Source organism: Salvia splendens, chromosome 10, assembly GCF_004379255.2.
Source record: "Salvia splendens isolate huo1 chromosome 10, SspV2, whole genome shotgun sequence".
Lineage (NCBI taxonomy): Eukaryota > Viridiplantae > Streptophyta > Magnoliopsida > Lamiales > Lamiaceae > Salvia > Salvia splendens.
In genome coordinates, this window is record NC_056041.1 from 26,007,801 (window position 1) to 26,034,512 (window position 26,712).

At 38.1% G+C, this 26,712-nt stretch overlaps 3 protein-coding genes across 5 annotated transcripts; 2 read left to right on the plus strand and 1 right to left on the minus strand.

Moving 5' to 3' along the window:
• Window positions 1-6,823: 6,823 nt before the first annotated feature.
• Window positions 6,824-10,071, plus strand: LOC121752839 (phosphatidate cytidylyltransferase 3-like). Its single transcript, XM_042147927.1, has 12 exons — window positions 6,824-6,848; window positions 7,577-7,753; window positions 7,823-8,079; window positions 8,167-8,318; window positions 8,402-8,543; window positions 8,610-8,766; window positions 8,841-8,888; window positions 8,967-9,053; window positions 9,373-9,501; window positions 9,579-9,635; window positions 9,811-9,894; window positions 9,982-10,071. Exons 2-12 carry the CDS (start codon window positions 7,667-7,669, stop codon window positions 10,069-10,071), a joined length of 1,290 nt encoding a protein of 429 aa, XP_042003861.1. The 5' UTR covers window positions 6,824-6,848; window positions 7,577-7,666.
• A 4,193-nt stretch (window positions 10,072-14,264) lies between these two features.
• On the minus strand, window positions 14,265-15,908 carry LOC121751338 (ethylene-responsive transcription factor 3-like). 3 transcript variants are annotated; one of them, XR_006040059.1, is made up of 3 exons: window positions 15,149-15,908; window positions 14,567-14,629; window positions 14,265-14,442 (listed from the first exon to the last, which is right to left on the minus strand). XR_006040059.1 is itself a non-coding variant. In XM_042146056.1 (2 exons), the coding sequence occupies exon 1, from the start codon at window positions 15,747-15,749 to the stop codon at window positions 15,153-15,155; it is 597 nt and encodes a 198-aa protein (XP_042001990.1). In that variant the 5' UTR covers window positions 15,750-15,908; the 3' UTR covers window positions 14,265-14,442; window positions 15,149-15,152. The 3 variants fall into 3 exon arrangements, 1 of the variants encoding a protein (XP_042001990.1); XR_006040058.1 differs by having other exon boundaries at window positions 14,567-14,742; XM_042146056.1 differs by lacking the exon at window positions 14,567-14,629.
• A 5,610-nt stretch (window positions 15,909-21,518) lies between these two features.
• Window positions 21,519-23,400, plus strand: LOC121752217 (probable purine permease 5). Its single transcript, XM_042147167.1, has 2 exons — window positions 21,519-21,688; window positions 22,271-23,400. Exons 1-2 carry the CDS (start codon window positions 21,664-21,666, stop codon window positions 23,326-23,328), a joined length of 1,083 nt encoding a protein of 360 aa, XP_042003101.1. The 5' UTR covers window positions 21,519-21,663; the 3' UTR covers window positions 23,329-23,400.
• Window positions 23,401-26,712: the final 3,312 nt, after the last annotated feature.

Sequence of the window (26,712 nt, forward strand, 5' to 3'; positions counted from 1 at the left end):
CCCAAGATAATCTCCTTGCATCAGCCACAGCCTCTTAGACTTCCTATCCCTGACAATGTCAATGCCAAGGATTCTTTGGGCACAACCAAGATCCTTCATCTCAAACACTGAGCTGAGTTGCCTCTTTATGCAGTCTACTTCCTTGATATCAGGGCTAGCTATGAGCATGTCATCTACATACAGCAATAACCATGCCACAGCTCCCTGATTCCTGTATCTGATGTACACACATCCATCAAACTTGGACTTTATAAATCCCAGCTTGTGCATCTCTTCATCAAATTTGAGATACCACTGTCGACTTGACTGCTTCAGACCATATAGACTCCTTTTGAGGAGACACACCTTATCCTCATCACCCGGAGCTATGAAACCCTCTGGTTGAAGCATGTAAATCTTCTCCTCAAGGCTCCCATGTAAGAAAGCTGTTTTTACATCCATTTGGTGTAATTCCCAGTCGAGTTGTGCTGTGAGAGCCATCAAGATTCTGATAGAAGCATGCTTTACCACCGGAGAGAAGACTTCATTGAAGTCTATGCCTTCCTTTTGTGAGTACCCTTTAGCTACGAGCCTTGCTTTGTATCTAAGCTTCTCAATTCCAGTGACCTCCACCTTTCTTTTGAAAATCCATTTACATCCAATGGGCTTTTGCAGATCAGATCTCTTTACAAGGATCCATGTTCCATTCTTCAACAAGGATTTTATTTCATCAATCATGGCCTTCTTCCATGCTTCTTTCTCCTTGCTCTTGATGGCTTCTGCATAGGTCAGTGGCTCTGAATACTCTATCTCTTCAGCAACACACAAAGCATAGTATATCATATCAGCTTGGCTGTATCTTGTAGGTAGCTTCTGTACTCTCCTTGGCCTATCTCTTGCAAGCAAATAGTTATCAAGATTTTGAGCTACTGGAGCTGGCTCTTCATTATTTTCTGGAATAGGACCCTCAGCAGCTACTGGAGCTGGCTCCTCTGCTCCTTCTTGTGACTGATCATCATCATTACCATGCATTCTGCCCAGCTCCACCTCAGTCGAAGTACCACCATAATCAGAGATACCTGCTGCAGGTTGCTTAATCTCAGAGAATGGCATCTTGCCTTCATCAAACTTGACATCTCTACTTATCACCAATTTGTGATTCCCGGGCTCAATGGACCATAGCCTATAGCCCTTCACACCAGGCTGATACCCCAACATAATGCACCTTAAGGCCCTAGCTTCAAGCTTGCTTTGCTTTATGTGTGCATATGCAGCACACCCAAAACTCCTAAGCTGGCAGTAGCTGCTGTCCCTGCCATACCATCTGTAATCCGGGGTATCAAAATCAATAGCTGAGCTGGGGCATTTGTTGATCAAGACTGCTGCTGTTGTCACTGCCTCTCCCCAGAATCTCTTAGGAACACCCGAGCCAAGAATCATGCACCTAACTCTCTCCAATAATGTTCTATTCATCCTCTCAGCAGTGCCATTTTGTTGGGGATTGTTAGGCACTGTTCTGTGTCTTCTAATGCCCTTTTGAGCACAATAACTCTGAAACTCATTCGAAAGAAACTCTAATCCATTATCAGTTCTCAAACACTTGAGGGATCTGCCCTTTTCCAATTCAACTTCAGAGCACCAAACTTTGAATTTTAGAAAAGCTTGAGATTTTTCTTTCAAGATGTATATCCAAACTCTTCTTGAATAGTCATCTATAATTGACATAAAATACCTCCCTCCTCCCTCAGAAACAGTAGGTGAAGGCCCCCACAAATCTGAATGTGCATAATCAAGTGGAGAGGAAGAAGTATGAATACCTTTCTGATATGGAAGCTTCTTGCTCTTTCCTAATGCACAATCCTCACAGCTTGTCAGATTCTGCTGAGTTCCAGATCTTATCAATCCCCTTTTGATGAGCTCTTTCAGGCCCTTCTCTGAGACATGCCCGAGCCTCCTATGCCATAAATCCAAGTCACAGCTAGTAGCAGCATTTACCTGTGAACTGACTTCAGTCTCACCAAGCAAATAATAGAGGGTGTTGATTCTTGTTGCCTTCAACAATTCCTTGCCTCCTTTGGACACTATCATCTCCCCAGCTTTTGACATGAACACACACCCCTTTGCTTCAAGAACACCAAGGGACACCAGATTTCTTTTAACCTCAGGTATATACCTTACCTGAGTAAGAATCAGAGAGGAGCCATCTTCATTTCGGATCTTGATGTCTCCTATTCCCTTCACTTGGCAGATTTGGTTGTTGCCTAGCAGAACGGTGCCATCACTCTTGGTTAGATTCAAGAACCACGACTTGTGGGGACTCATATGAAAACTGCATCCCGAGTCCATAATCCAAGAGTTGCCAATGTCTTGCTCAACTACATTCATTATCTGAGGCATTTCCAGATCTTCAGCAATATCTGCCTCGTTTGCACCATTCTGCTCCTCAGCAACCTTCTTCTTCCAGGAATGACAATTTTTCTTTAAGTGTCCCGGCTTTTTGCAGTAGAAACATTCCCTAGTTTCCCTTTTCTGAGGATCTTTACTCCCCTGATACTTAGCCTTTGCATTCTTGGTTTTCTGCATGGGCTTCTTGCCTTTGAATCTGACATTCAAGGCTTCTGCTGAATGATCAGTGGTGGATTTGATGGTGGATTTCTGCAATTGTTTGGCTCTCAAAACCGATTGCACTTCATCAAGAGTGATGGTTTTCTCCCGGCCATACAACATCGCATCCTTCAAATGATCAAAAGACTTTGGCAAAGCATTAAGAAGGAGAATAGCTTTATCTTCATCAACTAAACTCACATCAATATTTTCAAGGTCATCAATGGCCTTGTTGAATTCCTCCAGCTGCTCCTCTACGCCCCTTTCTTCAAGAAATCGATAGGAGTATAGTTTCTGCTTCATGAACAGCCGATTTGCCAAAGATTTCGTCATGTACAAGTTCTCCAATTTAGACCACACATCAGCGGCAGTCTTCTCCTTGGCCACCTCGCGCAAAACCTTATCCCCCAAGCAGAGAATAATTGCGCTATGCGCGCGATCAAGCATCTCCTGCCTTTTGATCGCAGCTTTCGGATCCTCTTCCACCACTGCAGCATCTTTATCGATAGGCTTCAGCGCCTCCGCCAGACCCTGCTGCACAAGGACGGCCTTCATCTTGATGCGCCATAACCCGAAGTCGTTGCGCCCGGTGAATTTCTCGGTTTCCAATTTCGTCGTCGCCATCGCTCCGCTTCCCACAGACGGCGCCAGTTGTTACGGTTTGAAGCTCGACAAACACAACAATAACGCGATGGACTAAAACACACCAAGGATTTACGTGGTTCGATCAAAGATGATCTACGTCCACGGACAACAAAATGGATCTTTATTCACTCCACTCTCAAGATTACAATCTCTCAATCTATCTGCTATCTCTTGATTATTCAATGAGCAAAACCGCAAGAAGCTCTTGATGAATACAACAAGAATGAGAAAAATGATTGAGCTAACTAACTTGTATGTGTGTGTGCGTCGACTGCTTTTATATGTGAATGGTTACAACAGAATCATAGAGAGGTTGGATTCTCTAGTAACAAACTCGTGCTGTTACTCCTGATCCTTACTTCAAACGGACTCCTTCCGAGCTGACGTGGATAACCGGACTCCTTCCGAGCTGCCGGACTCCTTCCGAGCTGCCGGACTCCTTCCGAGCTGCCGGACTCCTTCCGAGCTGACTATCCACATTTTTGAGTTGAACTTCACTTCGCATGCAGTCACAACTCCACCTCTTCTCTTATTCTCTTATGCCATCACATTCACACACTACACTTCTAATGGTGGATGATCGGGAGTTTTTCATATAGTAGTAGAATTTTGAAAGAATATTATTTTTGGTGACGGGTTCAGTGGTCAACTAGTTTATAATATAATTTTTTATAGCTTCATGATATTTAATTTAACCAAAAAATAGTTAAATTTATAAATTATGAAGATGCGTTTTCGATAAGAAAGTTCATAATTCATCTTTATCAATTCACATTAAAAATCAGAAATAAGGAAGATGATATCATTATATGGAACTAATCACGGGCTCTACAACTGATATCGCTTTCTTAATTAAATTCCAACTTAAAACTCTATGCATTTATCGTGGGAAATGACAGTTGTAAAGGACAACTAGGCTGATCTGCAATAATAAAGAGTAGGTCCACCAAATAAAAAATGGTGCAATAAATTACAAAGGCACAGATAAATCAATAGTGATAGATTCAGATAGGCATGCACAAACCGAATCGGACCGGCGGTTAACTGCCGGTTCGGAACCGCCGGTTCATAAACCGAACCGGAACTAGCGCGGCGGTTCCAAATCGCCGGACGGTTTGGCGGTTCAAACGGTCCGGTTCAGGTTCAACGAAATGTGGAACCGGAACTGCCGGTTCAACGGTTAAACCGTGGTTCAATTAAAATTAAAAAAAATATATTTAAAAAATAATTTTTACAAATAAATAAATACGAGAAAATCATAATAGCCCATATATATTTGATGGGCTTGTGAATTCTATGAAACCATTCTTGATTATTTCCCTTTTATAGAGACAACCTTGAATGTTTTATGTTTCACTTTCGATGTGAGAAAAAATATGTTGAAGTATTTTCTTTTATAAATGTTTAAATCATTCATTCTTCTTTTTTCAATGTGGGATTGACAAACACGGATTTTGCATGTTTTTAAGAACTAGCTTTGGTTCGTTTTAAATGTTAATCATGCAAATTATGTTCTTAAATTGCATATATTATACATTTGGTATTTTTGATGCGTTTGTTGATAAATGATAGAAAAAAAAAACAAAAAAAAATGTGCAAAAAGGCCAAGGTGCAGCAGCCTCAGTTCAAGCCAATTTTCACAGCGCTTTTGAAGTCCAATCAGTGATTAATTCATACCATTCTCTTCGTCTTCGAAAGAGCTTCGCGAATGACTTTGTTGTTGATATGTATTGGTAGTTCGGGTTGGAGTTTGATGAGCAATGATGAATTTGTGAGTATTGGACTTTTGGAATTGATTATTTTTGGTTGTGTTCGAGTGTGTTTGATTTTTGTGGATGAAAATTGAATATCACTTTGGCTTGATTGTTGATACACATAGTTCATGTTCATAGCATTGTGAGACTATTTTATCTTGTATGAATTGTGTACATTTTTAGAGCTTAAATTGTTTTGATTGATAGAGAAGATAATGGGGGACAGAATATTGATCATGTTAAAGGTAGATAATTTGATTTGAATATTTTATGCCTTGATATAATTAAAGTTTGGGGGATTGCCACATATTATGCATGGTACTTTACTACAATTTTTCTTTATTCTATACTCACATTGTGAAATTGTAGGTACAAAAGGTATCCCAAAGAAAGTCCTGAGAATGGGGGATAATTTATGAGCTTCAAAGAACGTCAAGCTAAAGACGTTAACCAAGAGCTTGTTGGGAGGCAACCAACTTTGGTATCATTTTTTTTTCACTTTTCATTTTTATTTTTTAGTTTAGATTGTTTTTTTTAGTTTACTCACGTCCCTACCGACTTTTCAAACTTATTCTTAACGTAGTTTTGAATAAGTTTGGGGGGATGAAGTAGTGGATCGTGAGTTTAGTTGTTTTTATTTTTTTTAATAAACCCGAGGTGAATCTTGTCATGAGCATAACATAGAAAACTTAGAAATACTCATGTTTAGGGACATAAGACCGAGTTGCCTATGATAAAATGTTCGTTTATGTGTTGGTTGAGTTGACTTGATGCATTGATTTGAAGGTTTAGTGAAAAGATGCATAAATAATGAATTGCTTGTTTGCCTTGAATCATGCTTATACCTTGTGAGACTTGAGCCATAAATTTATTTCTTGTGTGATTTATCTGCATTCATGTATTTGTTTCTAGAACTTGCTCCTAGTCTGCTTAAGTCTACATAGTGTTTAAATGATAAAAGAGGACGTTAGGCCATCCTTCTGTGCTACTTTATATATCCAAATTAATGACCTTATTCAAAATATTTTTCCCTAGCTAGCCACTTTGAGCCTTTAAAGCCCTTTTTCTTTGGAAGCTAAATAAAGAGGGAATAGTAATACACTCTTAGGGAATTTTTGTTTATATTTTGTGAAAAGAGTTGGAGAGATAGGGTAGAAAGAAAGTAGTGTGTTTAAATGTGAAAGTTGCATAGTCTATTGTGGTTTAAATTAGATATATTGTTGTGCATAAAAGAAAAGAGGATGCACAAAAGAAAAAAAATGATGAAAAGAAAAGAAAAGAAAAAGAAATCAAAGGAATTTGGGAAGTGAGAAGAAATTTAGACAAAGTTTAGAATTTAGTGAGATTTGAATTGTTGGTGGGGTGCTAAGTATGATGTAGTTGACAGAGGGAGTATTAGTTTTATTATAAAAATGTGAGTGAAATAAATTAATGGAATATGTGATCTATTTACCATTTATGATAAAAGTAAAATATTACTCTCAACGAAGGATAGACGAAAATGATAAAATTGAATTCTCATTGGAGGACAGATGAAGTAACTTTTTCGTCTGATTAAATTTGTTTGATGAAAAATAAGAATATGAATTTTCGTGTGATTTTGTAGGTTGAAATTTTGGTTACATACTAATATTAATTTAATATTGTAATGAAAATTATAGTATAACTTGTTGCATGGCTAAAAAAATAAAACTCGACGCGTGGCTGACATGTAGCCATCGAAGTAGCACCGATAATTGTTCATCCACACAATTAAACTTCATTTTTGTTAATCAGCGATGCTGTTTTTGCTCTGATTTCTTATTCCTCTCTTCATTCAGAAACCAGATTTTGCTGTCATCAATCACATATGAATTTGTCATACAGGTATGATGAAATGTGTTTATGCATCCCCCCTTTTTTTAAAAAAAAAATTATGTTCTTCTCAATCATTGATCGCTTTCATCAGATATTAACTTGGCATGTTAAAATTACATTAGGATTAAATCATGATGTTCAACTTTCTCTAACAGATAAATTTAATCCTTGAGATGTATTTACTGCTAATTGGAAATTTGAATTAGACGAGAAAAGGATTGTTTCATGTTGAAGTCGAACTAAATAATGATGTAACACCTTTAATTATATGTCTAAACAATTTTATTTGTATCCCTGCTACAACTAGTGCACAATATCTTAATTGCTTGGACAATCATTCAACAAATAGGGCTATACTTGTTGTACATGTATTTTTGTTTGTGATGTTTATCTTCCAATCTAAGAGCCTTGTTAATGTTACCTAGATTCCCCTCTCACTACAACAAACTTATCTTTAAGGGACAAAAAAAATTGAGACACAATTACTAGCATTTGGAAATTTTTAAAAAATAACTATAATTTAGGATGCAAAAGAAAGTGTCTCTAAGTTGAAGGCAAATTATCTTAATCTTTTGCTTTTTTAGGATGTTTTTATTTGTGTCTCCTAAGTTTAGTGGGGACACTAACAATAAGGATACTTTATGAAGCTTTGATGGTATACTTTGACACACAAATTAGCCTTAATTAGCGTTCTTAATAGCATTAAAAAATGTCCTTATCCGATTATTTTGTTGTAGTGTCTCCTCTGCAGGGGCTTTTCATTTACTATATATATGTTACTCATGAGCAAGCCTTGAGGCCGAAGGGGAGTGTAAATTAGTTTCAACATGAGGCAAAGAGAACATAGTCCACCACCTTCTCCTTCCACACCTTCCGCTCGACTTCGTCACCGCAAACATACCAAGTCACAAGAGGTGTTTTGCATATGTTTATTGTTACTCACAAGAAAGTCTTTACTTAGCTAGATTGGTTTTTGGTTGCAGGTATTCCCAGATGTAAGCAAATTGAATGGAGGCAGCAACTTACTTGTCGATGATCAAAATAAATATAGATCCATGTGGGTCCGGACGTTATCATCTTTATGGATGCTCGGGGGAGTTATACTGATTCTATATTTAGGCCATTTGTATATTTGTGCTATGGTGGTCGTTATACAAATATTAATGGCAGCCGAGCTATTCCATTTACGTAGAATAGTTCATGAAAGTAAGCGCCTTCCGGGATTCTGGCTTATCAATTGGTAAAGCATCACAACCGTTCTTTCTACTACATTCCCTTCGGCTTCTTGTGTTTAAAATTCAATCTCTACATTCCCTTCCTTGTGCAGGTATTTTTTCTTTACAGCGATGCTTTATGTGTATGGCAGAATTCTCCGTCCACATCTCGTCAACACTGTTACTTCCGATAAATTCTTCTATAAACTTGTGAACGGCCTTTTCAAGTATCACATGGTTATTTGTTATTTCCTCTACATTGCGGGTGAGTAGTTTTGAATTAATTCACCTACTCTACTCGTCAGTTTGTTTTGCTCGTATCGTTACAATTATTGTGTTCGATTGCAGGAGTGATGTGGTTCATTCTTACACTAAAGAAGAGAATGTACAAGTATCAATTTGGACAGTATGCATGGACACACATGATTCTTATAGTGGTCTTCACACAGTCTTCCTTCACCGTTGCTAATATATTCGAAGGAATTTTCTGGTACCGCAACAATTTACTAACTTGATGTCTCGTGGATACTAGTTTTAACGGTATTAATTTATGCAGGTTTATTCTTCCGGCTTCTCTTATAGCAATCAACGACGTAGCAGCTTACTTTTTCGGCTTCTTCTTTGGGAGGACACCTTTAATCAAGCTATCCCCGAAGAAAACATGGGAGGGCTTCATCGGAGGATCTTTTGCTACCGTACTGTTTGCTTTTATGGTAAACGTACATTCATCAACACACGACAGGATAGATAAAACCATGAAAATATGACTCATATTTTGCATTTGTAGCTTGCAAATATTTTGGGACAGTTCCGGTGGATGACATGCCCAAGAAAGGTAATCCCGTTAAGAGGATCTCTACAACGAAGCGTGTAATTGTGTGATGGATAGTTATTGTGTTGATAGTAAGTGCAGGATCTATCAACAGGTTGGCTTCATTGTGATCCAGGCCCACTTTTCAAACTCGAGTATTATCCGTTTCCTAATAATATTGCCGAATTGGTGAGTTTCTATCTCGGCTACAAATATGTGCATTAGCATACATTGAAATCATCCAGGCACGTTGTGTAGATTCTTTACCATTGAATTTCTAGTGGAAAAAAAATCAACGATATAAACTCGCGTATTGTAGCCTGAATTATTAATTAAGTATGCAACACAAATTCACCTATGTCAAATGTATCCTAGGAAGATATCAGAAATGACATTATCGACCGATGATATTTTTCGGCATAACATTATTCATTGCATCACTGTGTTTAATTCCTATTCAGATATAAATATTTTTATCCATTAAGTAGATTTTCTCATGTTATAACAGTTACCTTGGAAGGGAATGTGGATCTCGCCAGTGCAGTGGCACGCTTTATGGCTAGGTTTATTCGCATCAATTATAGCGCCATTTGGAGGCTTCTTTGCGAGTGGCTTAAAGAGAGCTTTTAAGATCAAGGTGTCTGCTTTTGTTTTTCTTATTTTCTCAACTAAGTTTTTATAGTAGTTACTAATTCGGCATCACAACCTTCCCAGGATTTTGGTGACAGTATACCCGGGCATGGCGGCTTTACAGATCGGATGGATTGCCAGGTTAGATCCCCACACTGCTGTTTTGGCAGGGATGTTTACTTTTTCATGATTTAATATTTTATCCTTTTTGACAGAAATTATCCCAAAATAAAATTCCATTTCAGTTTGTAGGCTTTTGACGTAACGTTTTAAGTTGTTTTTGTTTGCACCAACGACGTTCCATGTATTCGTGCAGATGGTGATGGCCATTTTTGCGTACATATATTTTCAATCATTTGTCCTCGCTCCAGGAAGCTCGGTAGAGATGATATTGGATCAGGTGGGTGAATCATACCTGACAATACTATGCATATTAGTATACTGAAAAACTAGTATGCCACGAATCATGAATTTATTCGATTTGTAGATAGAAAGAAGCTTGAGCCATGAAGAGCAACAAAAGCTATATGCAATGCTTGGTCAAATATTCCAAGACCAGAAATATGGCTATCTTTGAAGAAGGAAGATATAGCTATACCCTCTCAGGTTGTGATTCACTTCCTGTGGTAATGGAGTCGTCGTCGGTGCGATCATTTTTCGGAAAGGAGAAAGGGGGGCCAAACTGTTTGGTACCTTAATTCATTATGTTATGAGTAGGGACAAACTCAAAGCAAATGCAAAAAAATTCATTAGTTTAGCATACTGACCTGTTCTCTAACGCGTTCCTCGTTGTAGTTGTAGTTGTAGTCTTGGTTATGGCAATCAATCGGATTCGGATTCGAATTCTCAACTTGTTTCACAATCTAGTGTGTTAGAATCTGCATCACACCCAACCATTTGTATTTGTGCAGCTGCCATATATTTGTCACAATCAATAACATACAAAGTATGTGAAGGACAACAATATGGATGAGGAAAAGTGGAAACTAAGTGCATAAAAGAGGGTTAATAAAGAGGAAATTGTCATGAAATTCCACTTGGCTGGGTGATAATGTGATAAAATTGAGGGAAAAGAGTCTGTTTTGGTATTCAATACACCACTAAATTGAGAGAAATCATCAAGAACAAAGAGGTGAAGAGGAAGATCAGCCATCCATTAGTCCAAACTCCTTCGTCTCGGAGACGAACTACCACCGACATTCTGAGAACAACATGAACTCTACGATTTTCGTGATTTTTATATGTAATTTATATTAACATGTGTGGCTAGTTCTTCTTCATTGCTCCTACTATTAGCTTTAGCTAGTACGATAAATTGATGTGTTGAAATTATATATATGTAATTCGTTGAAATTATATTTAATCTGAATGGTGTTAGAGCATCCGCAGCGATGGCGGTTGGCGCCACCGCCGTCCGTGCCAGCGGCAAGGCGAAGGACCGCCACCGCTGCAACCGCGCCGCTGGCACGGCGCTGCTCGATGTATCGAGCACGTCCGTGCCAGCGGACGCACACGTGGCGGTCTCCCATTCGCCAACGGCATAGCCGTTGGTTTCAAACATTTTTTTATTTTTTTTTTTAAAAAATCGGATTTTTATTAAAAAAATCGATAAAAAATAAAAAAAAAAAAATTTCACTTCCCCAAAAAATTATATCCGTTTATAACCGTTTTTCCCCACTTTTTTAATTTTTTTTTATTTTTTTACCCCAAAAATACACACTTTCATCTATAAATACCCCCAATTTCACTCCAAAAAATTCACACTTTCACTACACAATTCTCATCATCAATCTCTCATATCCATTTTCATCTTCCTCTCACACCCTACAACACCACTATGTCCGGTAACGACGACAACCCAAGCGGCTCTCACGGTTGGAACCCCGAATGGTTCGGTTCGCAACCGTTTCATAGTCCGGAAACGGAATATTCGGCCCCTCCTCTCACCCAAGATTCGGGCGTTCCGAGTGGCTACCGGCCATACCCAATCGACGATCAAGGTGCCTCCGATGGGCGCTACGGGTGGACACCGGAGCCTAGGCCTCGCGCCCCTTCCCAAATGCCGAATCCTCCATCTCGCGCCGGTGTCCGCACACCGTACTCACCGGCGGAGATGGAAAGATTGTTCAAGGCGTACTTGGAAATCTCCGAAGATGCGGTGGTTGGAACGAACCAATCCGGCGATCACTTTTGGTGGCGCGTCTCTAGCCGGTACAATGCACACCGGCCGCCGGGAACGATCGAGCGCAACGAGAGTATGGTGCGCAACTGCATCGGCCGAGCCAACGAAGAAATTGGCAAGTTCAACGGCTATTTCATCCAGGAGTCCCGGAATGCCGGGAGCGGCCGAAGCGAGGTCGACATCATCACCGCCTCGCTGAGCACCTACCAATCCATGAACGGTAAGTCGTTCAAATATCTTAACGTTTGGCAGGAGACGCGGACGCACCCGAAGTATAAGGGAGGCATAACATCCTCCTCTAGCGGCTCCTCCAAACGCTCACGGTCGGCATCCCTATCCGACGCCGGTGAAGAAGTGGCTAGCCAACTCGCCGAAGCTAACTTGGGTAGCCCCGATGCCCAACCAAGCGGTTCCCGACGCCGACCGCAAGGTAGGAAGAAGGCGGCGGCCGAACGACGTCGCGCCGCGACTCCATCTGCCCCTGCTCCCGAACCCGCACCCTATGTTCCACCTCCACCCCCGAACAACTCGTTGTGGGCCCTTTTGGCCCAACTCAATATGGCCGATAGGTCAACTATGACCCCCACGCAACTTCAAACGCACGAGTCCATGATATTGGGTCTCCAAAAACAATTGGGGTTGGTGCCGCCGGATGCGTAGTCTTCCTCGGGTTATATTAGCCAATAATTATGTAATTTTTAATTTTTAGGAGTTTAATTATGTAATTTTTAATTTTTAGTATTTTAATTATGTAATTTTTAATTTTTAGGATTTTAATTATGTCTTTTTATTTTATTTGTAATTTGTTATTTTTATTGTGGTTTTTTTAATGAATTTTAGTATTATGAAAATGTTTTTGTGTAATTGAATTTTATATTAATTGTGCTCGTCCTTGCGGAAGAGCACAGTTGTGGGTGTTGTGCTCTTGCCAGAGAGCAGGCATGAATAGTACCGCCCGGGCCCACAACCGTGCCGCTGGCAAGAGCACGGTTGTGGATGCTCTTAGGACTTAGGAACAATGTTTGTTTCCCTGTGAATTGTTCAGATACATTAGCAAATTTTCACACGTGTTTGCTTTTTTAATTTATTTTGGTTGTTTTCTTTTCAAATTTCAATTTTTTGTGAATTAAACAATCATACGTTTATCTGTGAATTCGACCCCTAAATACTATATTCTTGCAGTGGTTGTATTAGTAGAGACAATAAAAAAACAACTGGTCTATATTAATTAAGTAAAATATAATGATATAATTTACACATCAATGATATGTGACGAAAATAGGAACCATTTTCCACTAATTTTTCTCTAGATTATCATTATACATATAAATCAATTATATAATGTATAAAAGTAGGAACCGTTTTCTACTAATTTTTCTCTAGATTTTTCTTAAAATCCAAGGCGAGACAACTTGTGATAACTAATTGCAGACAGAGGGAGTGAAAAAAAAAAATTTGAAGTATGAAACAGAGAAAGGTATTGGGGCAAATGTATCTCCATTTTCTTCTTACGATCAACATAAGTTTTTGCTTCCCTCCATTGAGGGCAAAACTACAAAATGCGCGTTCTTCTCTATATGAGAGAGCACTGACACCACATGCGCTCACAACGCCACTTCTTTCAGTTATTCCTTCACCGTCTCCGGCGAGAAGCAAGCAACGCTCCACTTCTACCGGCGAGAAGCAAGCAACGCTCCATTTCTACCGGCGATCGTTTAAATACATTATATATAGTTTACAGCACTTTTATAATGCATACAATAAGGTTTTAAATTGAAGTGATATTCACCCTTTCATTACATAAAAAGCAAGTGGAGTACAAATACTAAGACAACAAATTTACATAGTAAGGTGTCTAATTGATTGTATAACTATTTGATTGAAATTTGAATGAACTTAAATTCAACAATTTCTACCCATGTTGACAGTCGAACATCAACATACCATAAGTTAGACAGATAGCCAAATATTCGATTACTAATCACGAAAACTAAAGAAACAATAACCAGCAACCATAAAGACACAGGACATTACTACTCAAATCATCATCAAATGCCATATATGATTACCTCTAAAATCAATACTAACATACATACACATGGATAGCTAAAACTATAAAAAAAAAAAAAAAAAGTACTACTATATTTCAGAAATCCCTAGACCAATTTGTCAGAAAAGCATGGATAGCTCCAAAAACTGACAAAAATCACACATTCATTCAGCAATTACATGTACACTGACATAACCTGACTCTATATAAACACTACAATATTATTCTTACTCAACCGCTACAAGATAAGTCTAATACTCTGCATTATTATCTTATTTCAAGAGCTTAATGATCATCCTAATTGCACATAACCACAACACAAGTCTCGAGTTCAACTTCAGCTCAGCTCAATAAAAGCAACCTGAGCTCAACCTACTCGTTAATAAAACTCGATTCCACTTCAGCTAAACAAGAGTGAGTGACTGAAGCTCAACATACTCACTTCAGTCCACTCACATTAATTCTTCAAGATTCGTTTCTTCTGTTCTTTGCAGTTCTAAAAAGACAACCAAGAAAGACCAATAGAAACCAATCAGAATGGTAAGCAATTTGTTGTGGAATAGATTCAAAATTGTTATGGAATAGCTTCAAAATTGCTGCGGAATAGCTTCACAATCAGTTACAGTCAAAATTACCAAGTGACCAAACACAAATAAAAAAATCCCTCATCCCCACGCATTCTGGTGAAGCAACCATTTATACCATAGATGGAATACCTGTGTACATAAATTAGTGACATCATATTGATAAACAATCATGGAAAGAAGAATAATGGTGAGTTACATAAAACAAATAATAAGCTAAAGGAAGCAAGGAAGCACATGAAGGCATATAAATAACCTGATAAACTAGCAAGTCTAATAAAACCCCTTTTGTTGTCCATGATCAAGAGAACCAATCAATCTTCGTGCATAATCAAGAGAACCAATCAATCTTCGTGTAAGCCACTAAGAGACAAGATCGTGCGGCAAAGAGAGCTTAAATCCAAAAAACAAGTAGAAAACAATAGCCTGACACTGAAATTTCATCATATGTAGTATAACAAATTAGCAACACAACAAAATAAAACCAGAATGATTATCCATTTATCTTAACCTGAATCTCATATGAACAAACCCACAATAGCATAGCAAAATTGAGTGCTCAGGTTCTTTACTAAGAAAGACATCTTGCTATCACTATCTAATACACAATCAAATTAAGAGTGACATGACAACAAAGCTCACTATCATCTCAATAACACCACAAACACAACAACAAACACCACCTTGTACATTAGAAATCCTTCTATCGATCACATTGGAGTTTATAAATTGTATCAACGAGCATTCTCATCTCTCATTTTTCTGTTTTTTTTCTCTAGTAAAAAAGAAAAAAAATGAAGAAGAAAATATCGGTAATTTAACCAAACGGTTTCAATACCGCGTCAGAGGCGGAGCGCCGTGCAAGCTAGCTCTTCGAAATCAGCATCAATGGCGTCGAGAGGCAGCGGCGGCGGCATGTTAAGATCAAAAGGCAAGGGGTTTTTACTAGAGGAAGACGCGATGTCGTCATCAACCACGGAGGAGGAAGAATCACAATCGCTGCGACAATCATCCGGAGCCACACGCGGATTATAACTCCTCGGCGGTGGGAGGGGTAGCTGACGGGGCCCGCTGAAGGACTCAACGGTGCTGCTCATGCCGCTAGAGGTTGGTCTCTGTCGCGGGGGATTGAAATTAGGATCCAAATTAAGGTTTTGGGGATTGAAATTGGGGGAGAGGGGGAAATTCGTTTTGGCCTTGGAGCCGCGGAGGGAGCGAGCGGCGGCGTCGTAGGCGCGGGCGGCGTCCTCGGCCGAGTCGAAGGTGCCGAGCCACACGCGAGCCTTCTTCAACGGATCCCTGATCTCAGCTGCGAATCGGCCCCATGGCCTCTTCCGCACGCCGCGGAATCTCACATCCTTGTTAGAAACACCAGATCCGTTGAAATCGCCGCCGTGAATCGCCTCCGGCAGCTTCGCTGTCGCTCTGCCGCGCCGCATCGCACAATTCAAAATCTACCCGTTGATTTGAAAGTTAGGGAAAGTAAAAAAAAGAGGAGCGAGTCTGTGTTAGAAAAGAAACATATGTACAAGAGAAACAACGCCGCCACAGATACACACAGACAGAGAGGAGACTCAGATGGATGAGAATTGAGAATAATCTTTTTTTTTTCTTCTCTGCTGCAATGGTTCGGCGAGCGGATCTGTTAGCGCCGAGAATCGGCTAGCCGGTCCGCTCACCACCATTATGGATGCTCCCGTCATTGTGATTTAGAGCATCAGTAGTGGCGCGGAATTCCCGGTAGAATTCCAACAACATCTCCTGCCACTTCATACGGACTTCCCACTGCACTGTCAAGTCATAAGGACTTCCCACTGTACATTGACGGACATCCCCAAGGACTTCCCAAAGGACTTCCCACAATTAAAAAAACCACAAATTCACAAATTAAACAATTTCCGGAATTAAACAATTTACTGAATTAAAACTTCGACACAAATAAGGGAAAAAAAGTCCATTAAATAAAAAGAAAGAAAAGTACATTTCACTAAATTAAAAAAAATATTTCAATAATTAAAAACTACAACAACGACGACCCCTCCGCTGCCATACTTCTTCAATAATATTGTTCTGGAGCCGAACATGGGCTTGTCTTTGGCGCATGTCGGCACATGCACGAACTTGATCGACATCGTCATGTGGTATCCGTGAATGAAATGCAGTTCAACGAGTCGTATATATAGAAATTTAAAAAAAAAATAATGCAATAGACAGGAATTCCGCGCGGACGTCAGTTGGAGTCAACGCAATGGCGGACGTCCTCACGCCCGTCGCGGCGGAATTCCGCGTAACGCCGCTGAACTGCGGTGTCCTCGGCGGAATTCCGTATCCGTGCATACCATGCACAATGGCGGACGTCCGCCGCGGAATTCCGGCACGCCGGTCGGAATTCCGCAGGGACGGGCGCCATTGCTGATGCTCTTAGGGTTCGCATTATCAATTTCAATCGGACTAACTCGTTTAGATGTAGATTAAACTATTCTGATTGTCGGGCAATTCGAGTACTGACTCACTCTAGGTTATGATATTTTCGAGTTACAAATTTTCAACCATGATGCTAAACTTTCGAGTTTCGAGTCAGACTCAATACATTTATACTCCCCCCGTCCCATTAAATATATAACATTTGTTTTTCGCCACGGGATTTGTTGTAGTTTTGTTTTATGATATAATGAAGAGAAAATCAAGGAAACAGATCACCTGCTATGGAGAAATCACAATAGAGGTTGTTGTGCTAAAAACATAGCATTTCATTCTCCCGAAATGGCTCCATTTTGCAAATTTCTCAAATCAATTATAACGTTACTTATATGATTTATTTTGCCGCAATTTTCTCTCTTTCCCGAAATAACTTTCTTTCCATTTTTTCCTCTCATTTTACTGCTATTTTCTCTACTTTACTACGATTTTGTTACACCTAAACTTTTCTACTAAACTTTTCAACACAATGTCAACATAACATCAATTGTTGACACTGTGTTGACATTTTTTATTGCTATTATTTTGTCATCTGTTGATATTTTTTAACGGTGCAGATCATAATTTAGAGTTTGTACAATATTTAGAGTTTGCATTTGATTACATTCTTACCTTATAATTTGTTTATCTTTTTGTGGCTTTTATAAATATATGCATTAATCTCGTCATTGATGAATTTGAGTTCAAACGCTTAATCTAAGCCTAGAATTGGTATAAAAGTTGAGAGTTTAGATGATGCTTAGATGTTTTGGTTCAATATCGAGGGAAACTAAATTCAGAGATGGGAAACATTATTCTAACAAAAGCAAAAAACTAGTCGAACAACATCGTATATATACATTTGTTGCAAGGAAGGTGTGTGTCAAGAAGACAAAAGAGATTTTTTGACGTTGAGAATCGAAAAAAATTGTAATGTAAGATCGGGTTACCTATCTGAATGGTATGTATAAAGTAAATGAGTTTATCGAAGAGCATAATCATCCCCTTCACTTTCCTAAGACTATATATATGTTATCTTATATGCTATCTTCACAAAATATCGCATTACAGAAGTTCAAGCACATGAGAATGACTTAGCAAATGGTGTTTGGCTCAATCAGGAATCGTCTTTTGATTTGATGAGTAGACAGGTTGGAGGAAGAGATGGAATTGGTTACACTATATTTGATGCTAAGAGTCTCGTACTATGAGATAAAGAAGTGTGGTACATGGTGAAGTCTGTTGTCTGATGAGATATTTTCTAGACCAACTATCCAATAATCCATTATTCTATCATGTGAACCAAATGGATATGGAAGAGCACGTAACCAATGTTTTTTTGGGTAGATGCAAGAATGTTGATTGACTATGAGTACTTTGGTGATGTTATGTCATTGGATACAACTTATTGTACAAATCGTGATAATACGCCACTTGATGTGCCCTTGGTTTTCAATCATCATAGAAGAGCTGTGATTTTCGGTGCACCACTTTTGTAAGAAGAAACTACAATGTCATTTAAATGGTTGTTTGAAACTTTTTTAGAGGCAAACAAACACAAAAGACCTCTCACTGTCTTCATCGATCAAGTCAAGTCATGTCAAAAGCTTTGCATGAGGTATTGCTAGAGACATTCATTGGTTATGCACATGGCACTTAATGCAAAATGGAAACAAACACTTGGGAAACCTTATGAAGGAAGGATCGTCTTTCTTGACAGAGTTTAAAAGGTGTATGTATGGCTTTGAGGATGAGGCCAAGTTTGAGGAGGCTTGGAGTAATTCACTGACACAATTTAATCTTCATGACAACACATGGTTGAAATATATGTACAATGTGAAGTTAAAATGGGCACATTGCTTTATAAAAGCATTAACGCTTGTTATGAGAAGCAAAAAATTTAGTAAAAGTATCAATTCTAGTATCAAGAATCGTAGCCCAACTTAAAAATAGCACAATTTTAAATAATTTTGAGTGAGTCGTGGAGGACAAACAGTATAACGAGTTAAAGCGTGATTTTGAGGCACGCCAAAAATTGACCAAGTTGAGGTTAAAGAGTTATCCCATGTTACAGTTAAGTTTTTAACAGAAAGTTCTATTCAGATTGATTGCATGAATCACGTCTAAACGTGAATAGAATATATTGCATGCGTGGATAACAATGTCATGAACATATAATTAAATATGCAAATTTAATATCTGTAATTAATACATTACATGTATAGTAGGAATTTAATTCGATCACCTCTTGACTTTGATCTCAGAATTGATCACCTATTAACTTCGATCTCAATCACGGATCTTCTAATTTATTTCCCCAAACTTGGAATTGGCCTTTGTGTAAGAAAAACTCGTCAAAACCTCATAGACTAGACAAGAATTGAAGACAGAAGAACCCTAATTTTCTAAAATCTCATCCTCTGTATGGGGGAGGGGGTGACTGTCTTCTGGGCTTGTGCTATTTTTAGTTTGTATTTTGGGTCAGATTAAGGATCTATGAAGGATTGAATTTAGACCATAGTTTAAGCTTTCACTAATTAAATTAAAATTAATTTAATCCAAGCCCAAATTTAAATATTATTATCAGACACTATGGAATATTGATTGTCCGTCCAAATCAAAATTACGAGTAATTCTAGACTTCCTCTTTAATGAAATTATTTTCCATGTTAAAGATATAAAAATCCATTATAAAGATAAAATTTATATTACGGGTACATAAAATGCACATTGTTTGACGTTTTGCACATACTTTAGAGTTTGAATTTGATTACATCCCTATTAGTTAAATGTGATTTGTACCATATGGATGTATTAAGATGACAACACTCTTTATTGTGAAACCATAACACCATTTTAGGCCATTGGATCTTAAAATCGTGTGCTTGTCAAGCTGCAAAGTGGCAGGATTTGCTGAATCAATTAAAAACGCGGAGGGGTAAAATAGGAAATCTCTAATTTTACATTACAAGATTGCAGTGTTGTTCATTGAATATTGCATTCTTACCACAACAATATTGCAGTTTACCAAGCCAGCAATATCTAATACATTGGACTACAATATCCAATACGCTAGGCTGCAATCTATAGATTGCAGTGTTGCGTTTATAGTATTACATGCTACGTGTTGTCACAATGTCACTTTAAGAGGTGTTTAAGAGGTACTGTCATTTTAACGCACCCCATATTATATATTTAAAAAATACACTGTATAAATATAATCATGTAAAAATATTTTTAAAATGGTGTAAGTTAACTTTTAATGTTAGATTAAAATTCGGAAAAATATTAATGGAATTTACGTTAAATATACCCTCAAGTGATTCAAAGATATAATGGGAAAGAAAAAACTGAGAAAAATCTAAAATGTGATTTATGAATTTTTAGTTTTGTGGTACTCTCAATATTTTTTGGACTAAAGTCTCTCTTTGATCCTTAACATATAGCGGTTTTTTTATTTTGGTCCAAAACATTATCTTTTGAATTATTCGGTCCCTCACAAATAAAAACGGGTCACATTTGGTCCATTTTGGACGGAACCGTCAAATTTTTGACGGTTTTAATTACCTGGTCACAAATCCATCACTAATTGGGAGAAACTGATCCGTTACTAATCTCCACCACTAAACTTCGGCCCCTTTCTCCCAATTGCAATATTCCCACTAAATTTCAAAGCACAAAATTTCGGGAAATTCGCCCAAATGGAAGGCTAAAAACTTCTTCAAATTCGTTGAATGTATAGATTCCGAGAGATGGCGGAAATAGACGGCACTCCGTCGTCGGAGCAGCCCCTGCTGCCGATTTCCGACATGTTCCAGAAATTCACGCTCGCGTTCAAGACCAAAACCTACGAGCTCTTCACCGAGGAAGACGACTACGCCGCCGTGGACTCCGATTGCGACGTCACCCTCCTCCTCGACTCCGCCGAGGAGTTCATCCCCCACCAGAAAGTCGTCGTCATCAAACCGAACTCGGATAATTCGGATGCGGAATTGATTCGGCCTTTAATTCCCTCTCTCTTCGCCACCCTCTCATCGTTTGAAGCTTCGTATTTGCAATTTCAAGCGGCGCACGTGCCGGATATCGACCAGGCCGCCCTCGAGGAAGCTGATAAGTCCATCGTTTCGATTCTGCAGAAATTGACCGAGCTGCAGAATTTGTACAGGGAATCGAAGAGAAAGGGGCCGGAGTTTAGTGGTAGAGATTAGTGACAGATCAGTTTCTCCCTATTAGTGACGGATTAGTGACCCGGTAATTAAAACCGTCAAAAAATTGACGGTTCCGTCCAAAATAGACCAAATGTGACCCGTTTTTATTTATGAGAGACCGAATAATTCAAAAGATAATGTTTTGGACCAAAATAAAAAAATCGTTATATGTTAAGGACCAAAAAGGAACTTTAGTCTATTTTTTATACCTAAAAAGTACAAATCCAATTATTGAGGGACCTAAATGAAATCAACTCCTGAATAATGGGCGGAGGTTCACAATTATAACCTTATTTTAATAATATTGTGTGTAGTTTGGTTTAATTCAACTAATAGGACAAATGTATTGGGGAATCAGAAATGGTCGTTAAAATGCCCATTCGTTTCTCCAACTTAAAATTAAGTGAATTAATTGAAAGTGACCTATTTTTGAAGTATTTTTTGCTTTTTACATTTTTCTTAACAGTCTAATCAGCACGTGTGTATTCCATGGCCACCCACATTCGTCCTAAAAGTCATGGTAATATTATTCTAAATTAATTACTACTCCATATTTCTTTTGGAATTCTGCTAATGGAAAGAATCGTGAGCACTTTATCAGCACTTATCTAGTGATGAATCTTGTATGTGCAGAAACATTTCATAGTTATTTCCTTCTGAAGAAAGGGGGTTTTGAGATAAAGTGAGTATGCAGCATCAACTACTAATGCCAGGTTAGCTCTAGATTGAGAATTGGGCTTCTCGGATTCAAGTGATATTTCTTGAATTTATTTCTGTTTTTTTTTATATAAAAAGTTATTATGTGAAGAAAGTGGCTGGTGCCCTCTTTCTTGATTTATGCAATTTCATGAATTAGGGGGTTTATTAACTTGTGTTTCATGGTGGGTTAGAGCTCTACTGTTTGAGTGTGCTGAATTTTATGAAAATTGGATTTCAACCTCAAATTAAGATGATTCTTGATTTCAATGGAATTAATTGTTCATTCCTGTCAATGGATTTAATTAATGTGGTGCTGAATTCCGCCTTATCTCATTCTGCATCAATATTCAATTTTTGGTTGATGGTGGTGGATGAAGTGATATGGTTGCTAAATAAATCAATCATCACTTCACTTTGTAGTATAAATCCATAACAAAGTTTTGATTTTTCCATCTTTACTAATCTTGAAGACTAGTTTATACCATTATTACAATTACCCTTGTTAAGGCATATGTGTATGTATATAGATACTCATATCTTAACCAAATCTATTTCATTTCTTTGCTGCAATGCTAATGATGTGTATATGAGTGAAGATATGGAAGATCCGAAGCCGAAAATGTTCCGAGAAAAGCTTGAGGCTTACAAGGCCATGGCTTTGAATACATTCAACACCAAACCTATCTCACATTGGATTCTCTTAGCCCTAAGCAGTGGAGCAATGCTCGTGGCGTTCCCTGCCTCGTCTCTGCTATCGCGTGTTTATTACTCTGATGGCGGGGAGAGCAAGTGGATAATCTCGTGGGTGGCTGTTGCCGGGTGGCCTATCCCTGCACTGGTCTTGATTCCTACTTATTTCGTTCTGGGGGTGTCTCCGACTCCTCTGAATCTGAAGCTCGTCGCGTCCTACATTGTCCTGGGCTTCCTAAGCGCGGCTGACAACCTCATGTACGCGTATGGATACGCTTACTTACCCGCATCAACTGCTTCTCTGTTGGGATCAACGTCCTTGATCTTCTCAACGCTCTTCGGATGCCTATTGGTGAAGAACAAGATCAATGCTTCTATAATAAACGCGATTGTGATCATCACGGCTGCAATGGTGATTATAGCCCTGGACTCGGACTCTGATAGGTATGGGAATGTGACGGACAGGCAGTACGCGATGGGTTTTATCTGGAACGTGCTTGGGTCCATGCTGCACGGGCTCATATTTGCTCTGTCGGAGCTGGTGTTTGTGAGGCTGCTCGGGAGGAGTTCATTCCACGTCGTGCTGGAGCAGCAAGTGATGGTTTCTTTGCTGGGCTTTGCGTTCACGACAGTGGGGCTCGTGATCAACAACGACTTCCAGAACATGGCGTCTGAGGCGAAAAGTTTTAAAGGCGGTAGGAGTGCGTACCTGTCTGTTCTCATCTGGGGTGTGGTTACATTCCAGCTAGGGATTCTTGGAGCCACGGCTGCGCTGTTTCTGGCGTCGACCGTGCTGGCTGGTGTACTCAACTCGATACGAGTGCCCCTTACGAGCATCGCAGCTGTTTTGATACTCCATGATCCAATGAGTGGTTTCAAGATCCTGTCTCTCATAGTCACCTTCTGGGGATTTGCTTCTTACATATATGGGAATTGCACTCCAGAGAAAGACTCATCTTTGTGATATACTACTACAAGTTTTGAGTCTTTATTTCCTATTTGATGATTAAATATATGAATCATACTCTTTTAAACATCTCTCCTATGCCACTATTTTCGATTTTACACGAATTCCTGAATTCGTCATAAATCCTCGGTCCCAAGTATATGTTACATTTTTCTTTTATGTTTTTTCACAAGACTTCACATTCCATTAACCCATTCCACTTACATATTATTATAAAACTAATATATAAAAATGGGTTTCACTTTCCTCAAGTTTTTTTTACCCTCTTTCCTTCATATCTCTTAAAACTCGTGCTGAACTGAAATGAGACTCCTAATGGCGAACAGAGGGAGATACATTTTATTTTCTTCGAGTGTCGCGGCTTTTTACAATAATGGCAGCTTCTAGTTTCCTTTTTATCTTGATCCTTTTGCTTGGCATTCTGCAATGTGTTCATGCTCTCTCTCCCTTAGAGCATAGCATCTTTAAGTTGGTCAAATGATCGGGGAAAAGCATTGAGGACGATTATGGTTTTATCTTCATCTTACAAGTTCACATCAATATTCTCTAAATCATCAATAGCTTATCTAGTTGTTCTCCAATGCCTTCGATCTTCATAGAATTTACTGGAATATAACATTTGCTTCATGTAGAGTCGATCGGCGAGGGACTTTGTCATGTAAAGACTCTCCAATACAAGCCAAACTTTTTGGTTCGATCAAGATTGATCTACATTCTCGGACAAGAACTGAAAGTTTTAGATGAAATCAATCGGCAACACAATCTACAGTACTTGAACTCGAAAAGATGAATGTTCAGAAAAACTCTCAAGACTATCCCCAGCTGGAAGCTTTGATGACCAACTCACTATCTCTCTATCTTTCTCCCCTTCCCTTCTCCCCGTTTGTACTAGGAATATTTTTTTAATTTTTTTTATGGTTAAATGAACAGAAATATGAATATTACTAGGAATTTTTAAGTTTAGTGTTGTCGAGTGTAACTAGCTCTTTTACGGTTTTACCTTTTCCAGAACTGTTGAGTTAGTCACTTAGTCTCTGAAATTCTTTTGATGAATACAATACATTAGGTGAGGTCTAATTTACTATCGTCTAAAGGTCGACATGAAATTTTAGGAGTTGTTGATTTAGAGAAAATGTAGTTTAAAGAATTAAATGGATAGAGAATGAGAGTTGAGTAATTTAATAGAAGAGAATGAGTGAAAATTACTTTATTATTTCCAAAAATGGAAAGACTTCATCTTTTTCGGGACAAACTAAAATGTGTCATCTTAATTGAAATGGAGGGATTACTTTACGGACTTACGGTAAGTTACTTTTGAGTTTTGAAAAGCATTGTGCATATCATATCTAGAATAATAACTGAAGATGAAGTGAGTGATTTACTTATGTAATAATCTATACGTGAGTTGATTTAAAGATTATAAGAATCCAAGTGTAACTGATCGATACAAGGAAAATGCTCAGCAATAGTAGTTTTGTCTTCATATTTTTGGGGTAGCTTATTCACACCTTAGGAATTCTAGATTTAATTGAAATATATGCTCTGATTTTGATACAAGAAAAACATGCCTAATGTGTTGGTTTTGTTATGCAAGTAAGCTTCAATACGAGGAGGTGATTAAAGCGTTTAAGCGTATGATATGCTATGTACTCCTTTTGTCCCTTTAGTATAGGAGTATTTCTTTTCGATACGAAGATTAAGGAATACATAATTAATAAATAAAGCAGAGTGAGAATAAAGCAGGAGAGTTGCGAGAGAATAAGTAATAGAGAAAATAAAACAGGAGATAGTAAAATAAGAGTCTTGGAAGAGGATCTCTACGTAGCCATAGGCCATTTGACCTTGAGGGAAAACACGAGTGATGTGAGGATTTGGCTTTTCTATAAATCAAATATATTTTCTATTTCTAGCTTGTTTTGTAAGTTGATAAACTCATGGGGATCGATGATCCCTCCCTAGTGGGATGGTTCCAAAAGGAATATGATCCAAACACTAATGGAAAAGTAGTATAAGAAAAACTATATTGATATCTTGTGTCTTATACACATATGATGAAATGATACTAATATGGTGACGCTGAAAGGACATGTTCTCATAATAGCAATGAAATATTATAAACATGAATTATTGGCTACTATAGATACAAAATCTCAAATTTGTATTTATAGTCCATAATATATTATAAAAGTGTTTGTGTACTCATGTTAGCAATGAAATATTATAAACATGAATTATTAGTTACTACTGATACAAAATTTCAAATTTATACATAAAAATATTTATAGTCCATGTACTATGTTATAATAGTGTTTGTGGTGGAGTAAATAATGTGTTTTATATACTTTTTTTTTATGGGTGAAGAGATCAAATCTCTTAGGTTCAAATAAATCGTTTCGTTTGAGAAATATAGTAGTATAAATTTACAAAATAGGTTTAACCGGCCATCATTTCATGATCAAATTTGCTGGTTGTTCTTGCTTGAAGCGACTCATTTCAGATTTCTGCACCCAATTATTTTTATTCCTCAATTTTATTTTATTTATATGATGGTCTCTGTATCCCTCACCACAAAAATAATCGATTCATTTTTTTCAAAAGATAGAGAATCCCAACATATATACGTTGTACAATGGGATATAAACTCTAAATATCATACAAACTCTAAACTGTGATCTAAATCGATAAAAATGTGAATAAATAATAAAATAATAGCAATAAAAAATGTCAACGTAGTGTCAACGGTTGATGCTGTGTTGAAACTATGTAGATATTTTTTGTTGCTGTTATTTTGTCATCTATTAACATTTTCTAATAGTCTAGATCATAGTTTGTAGTTTGTACAATATTTAGAGCTTGCATTTTATCACTACCTGTACAACTATATAGTATAAATAATCAAATATAGCAAGACTCGGAGATCATCAAGAGAAGAAGGGGAGTGAATTTGGATCCTCAATCGGTGTCAATTTTTTTTTACAGAATACTCTTAGATGGGGTTGAGATCGGCGAGCGTGTCCTCACGGGTATGTTCTTCTCTTCATGAGGTTGTGAGAGACTAAGGGTTTTCTTTGTCGTGAACTTTTTTGGCTCTGCTGCTGCTTGGGTGTCTTGTTTCTATTCCTCCCATCCCTTTGTTCTTTCGGTGTGTCGAGGGGCCTCCGATCTCAGATGATTTTATTTTGGCTTTAGTTCTTATGGATATGTTTGTTTTGCTGTAGAGCTTTGTTTGTTGTTTTGCTGAACTTTTGCTCACTACCACCCTCACTAGTTTGAGCATTTTACTTCTATATAAAAAAATAATCAAATATCTTCTCCATGTTGAAGTGTAAGTAGTTTTCATGACCAAGACTAGAAAAGACCTTAGACGACAATAATGCTAGG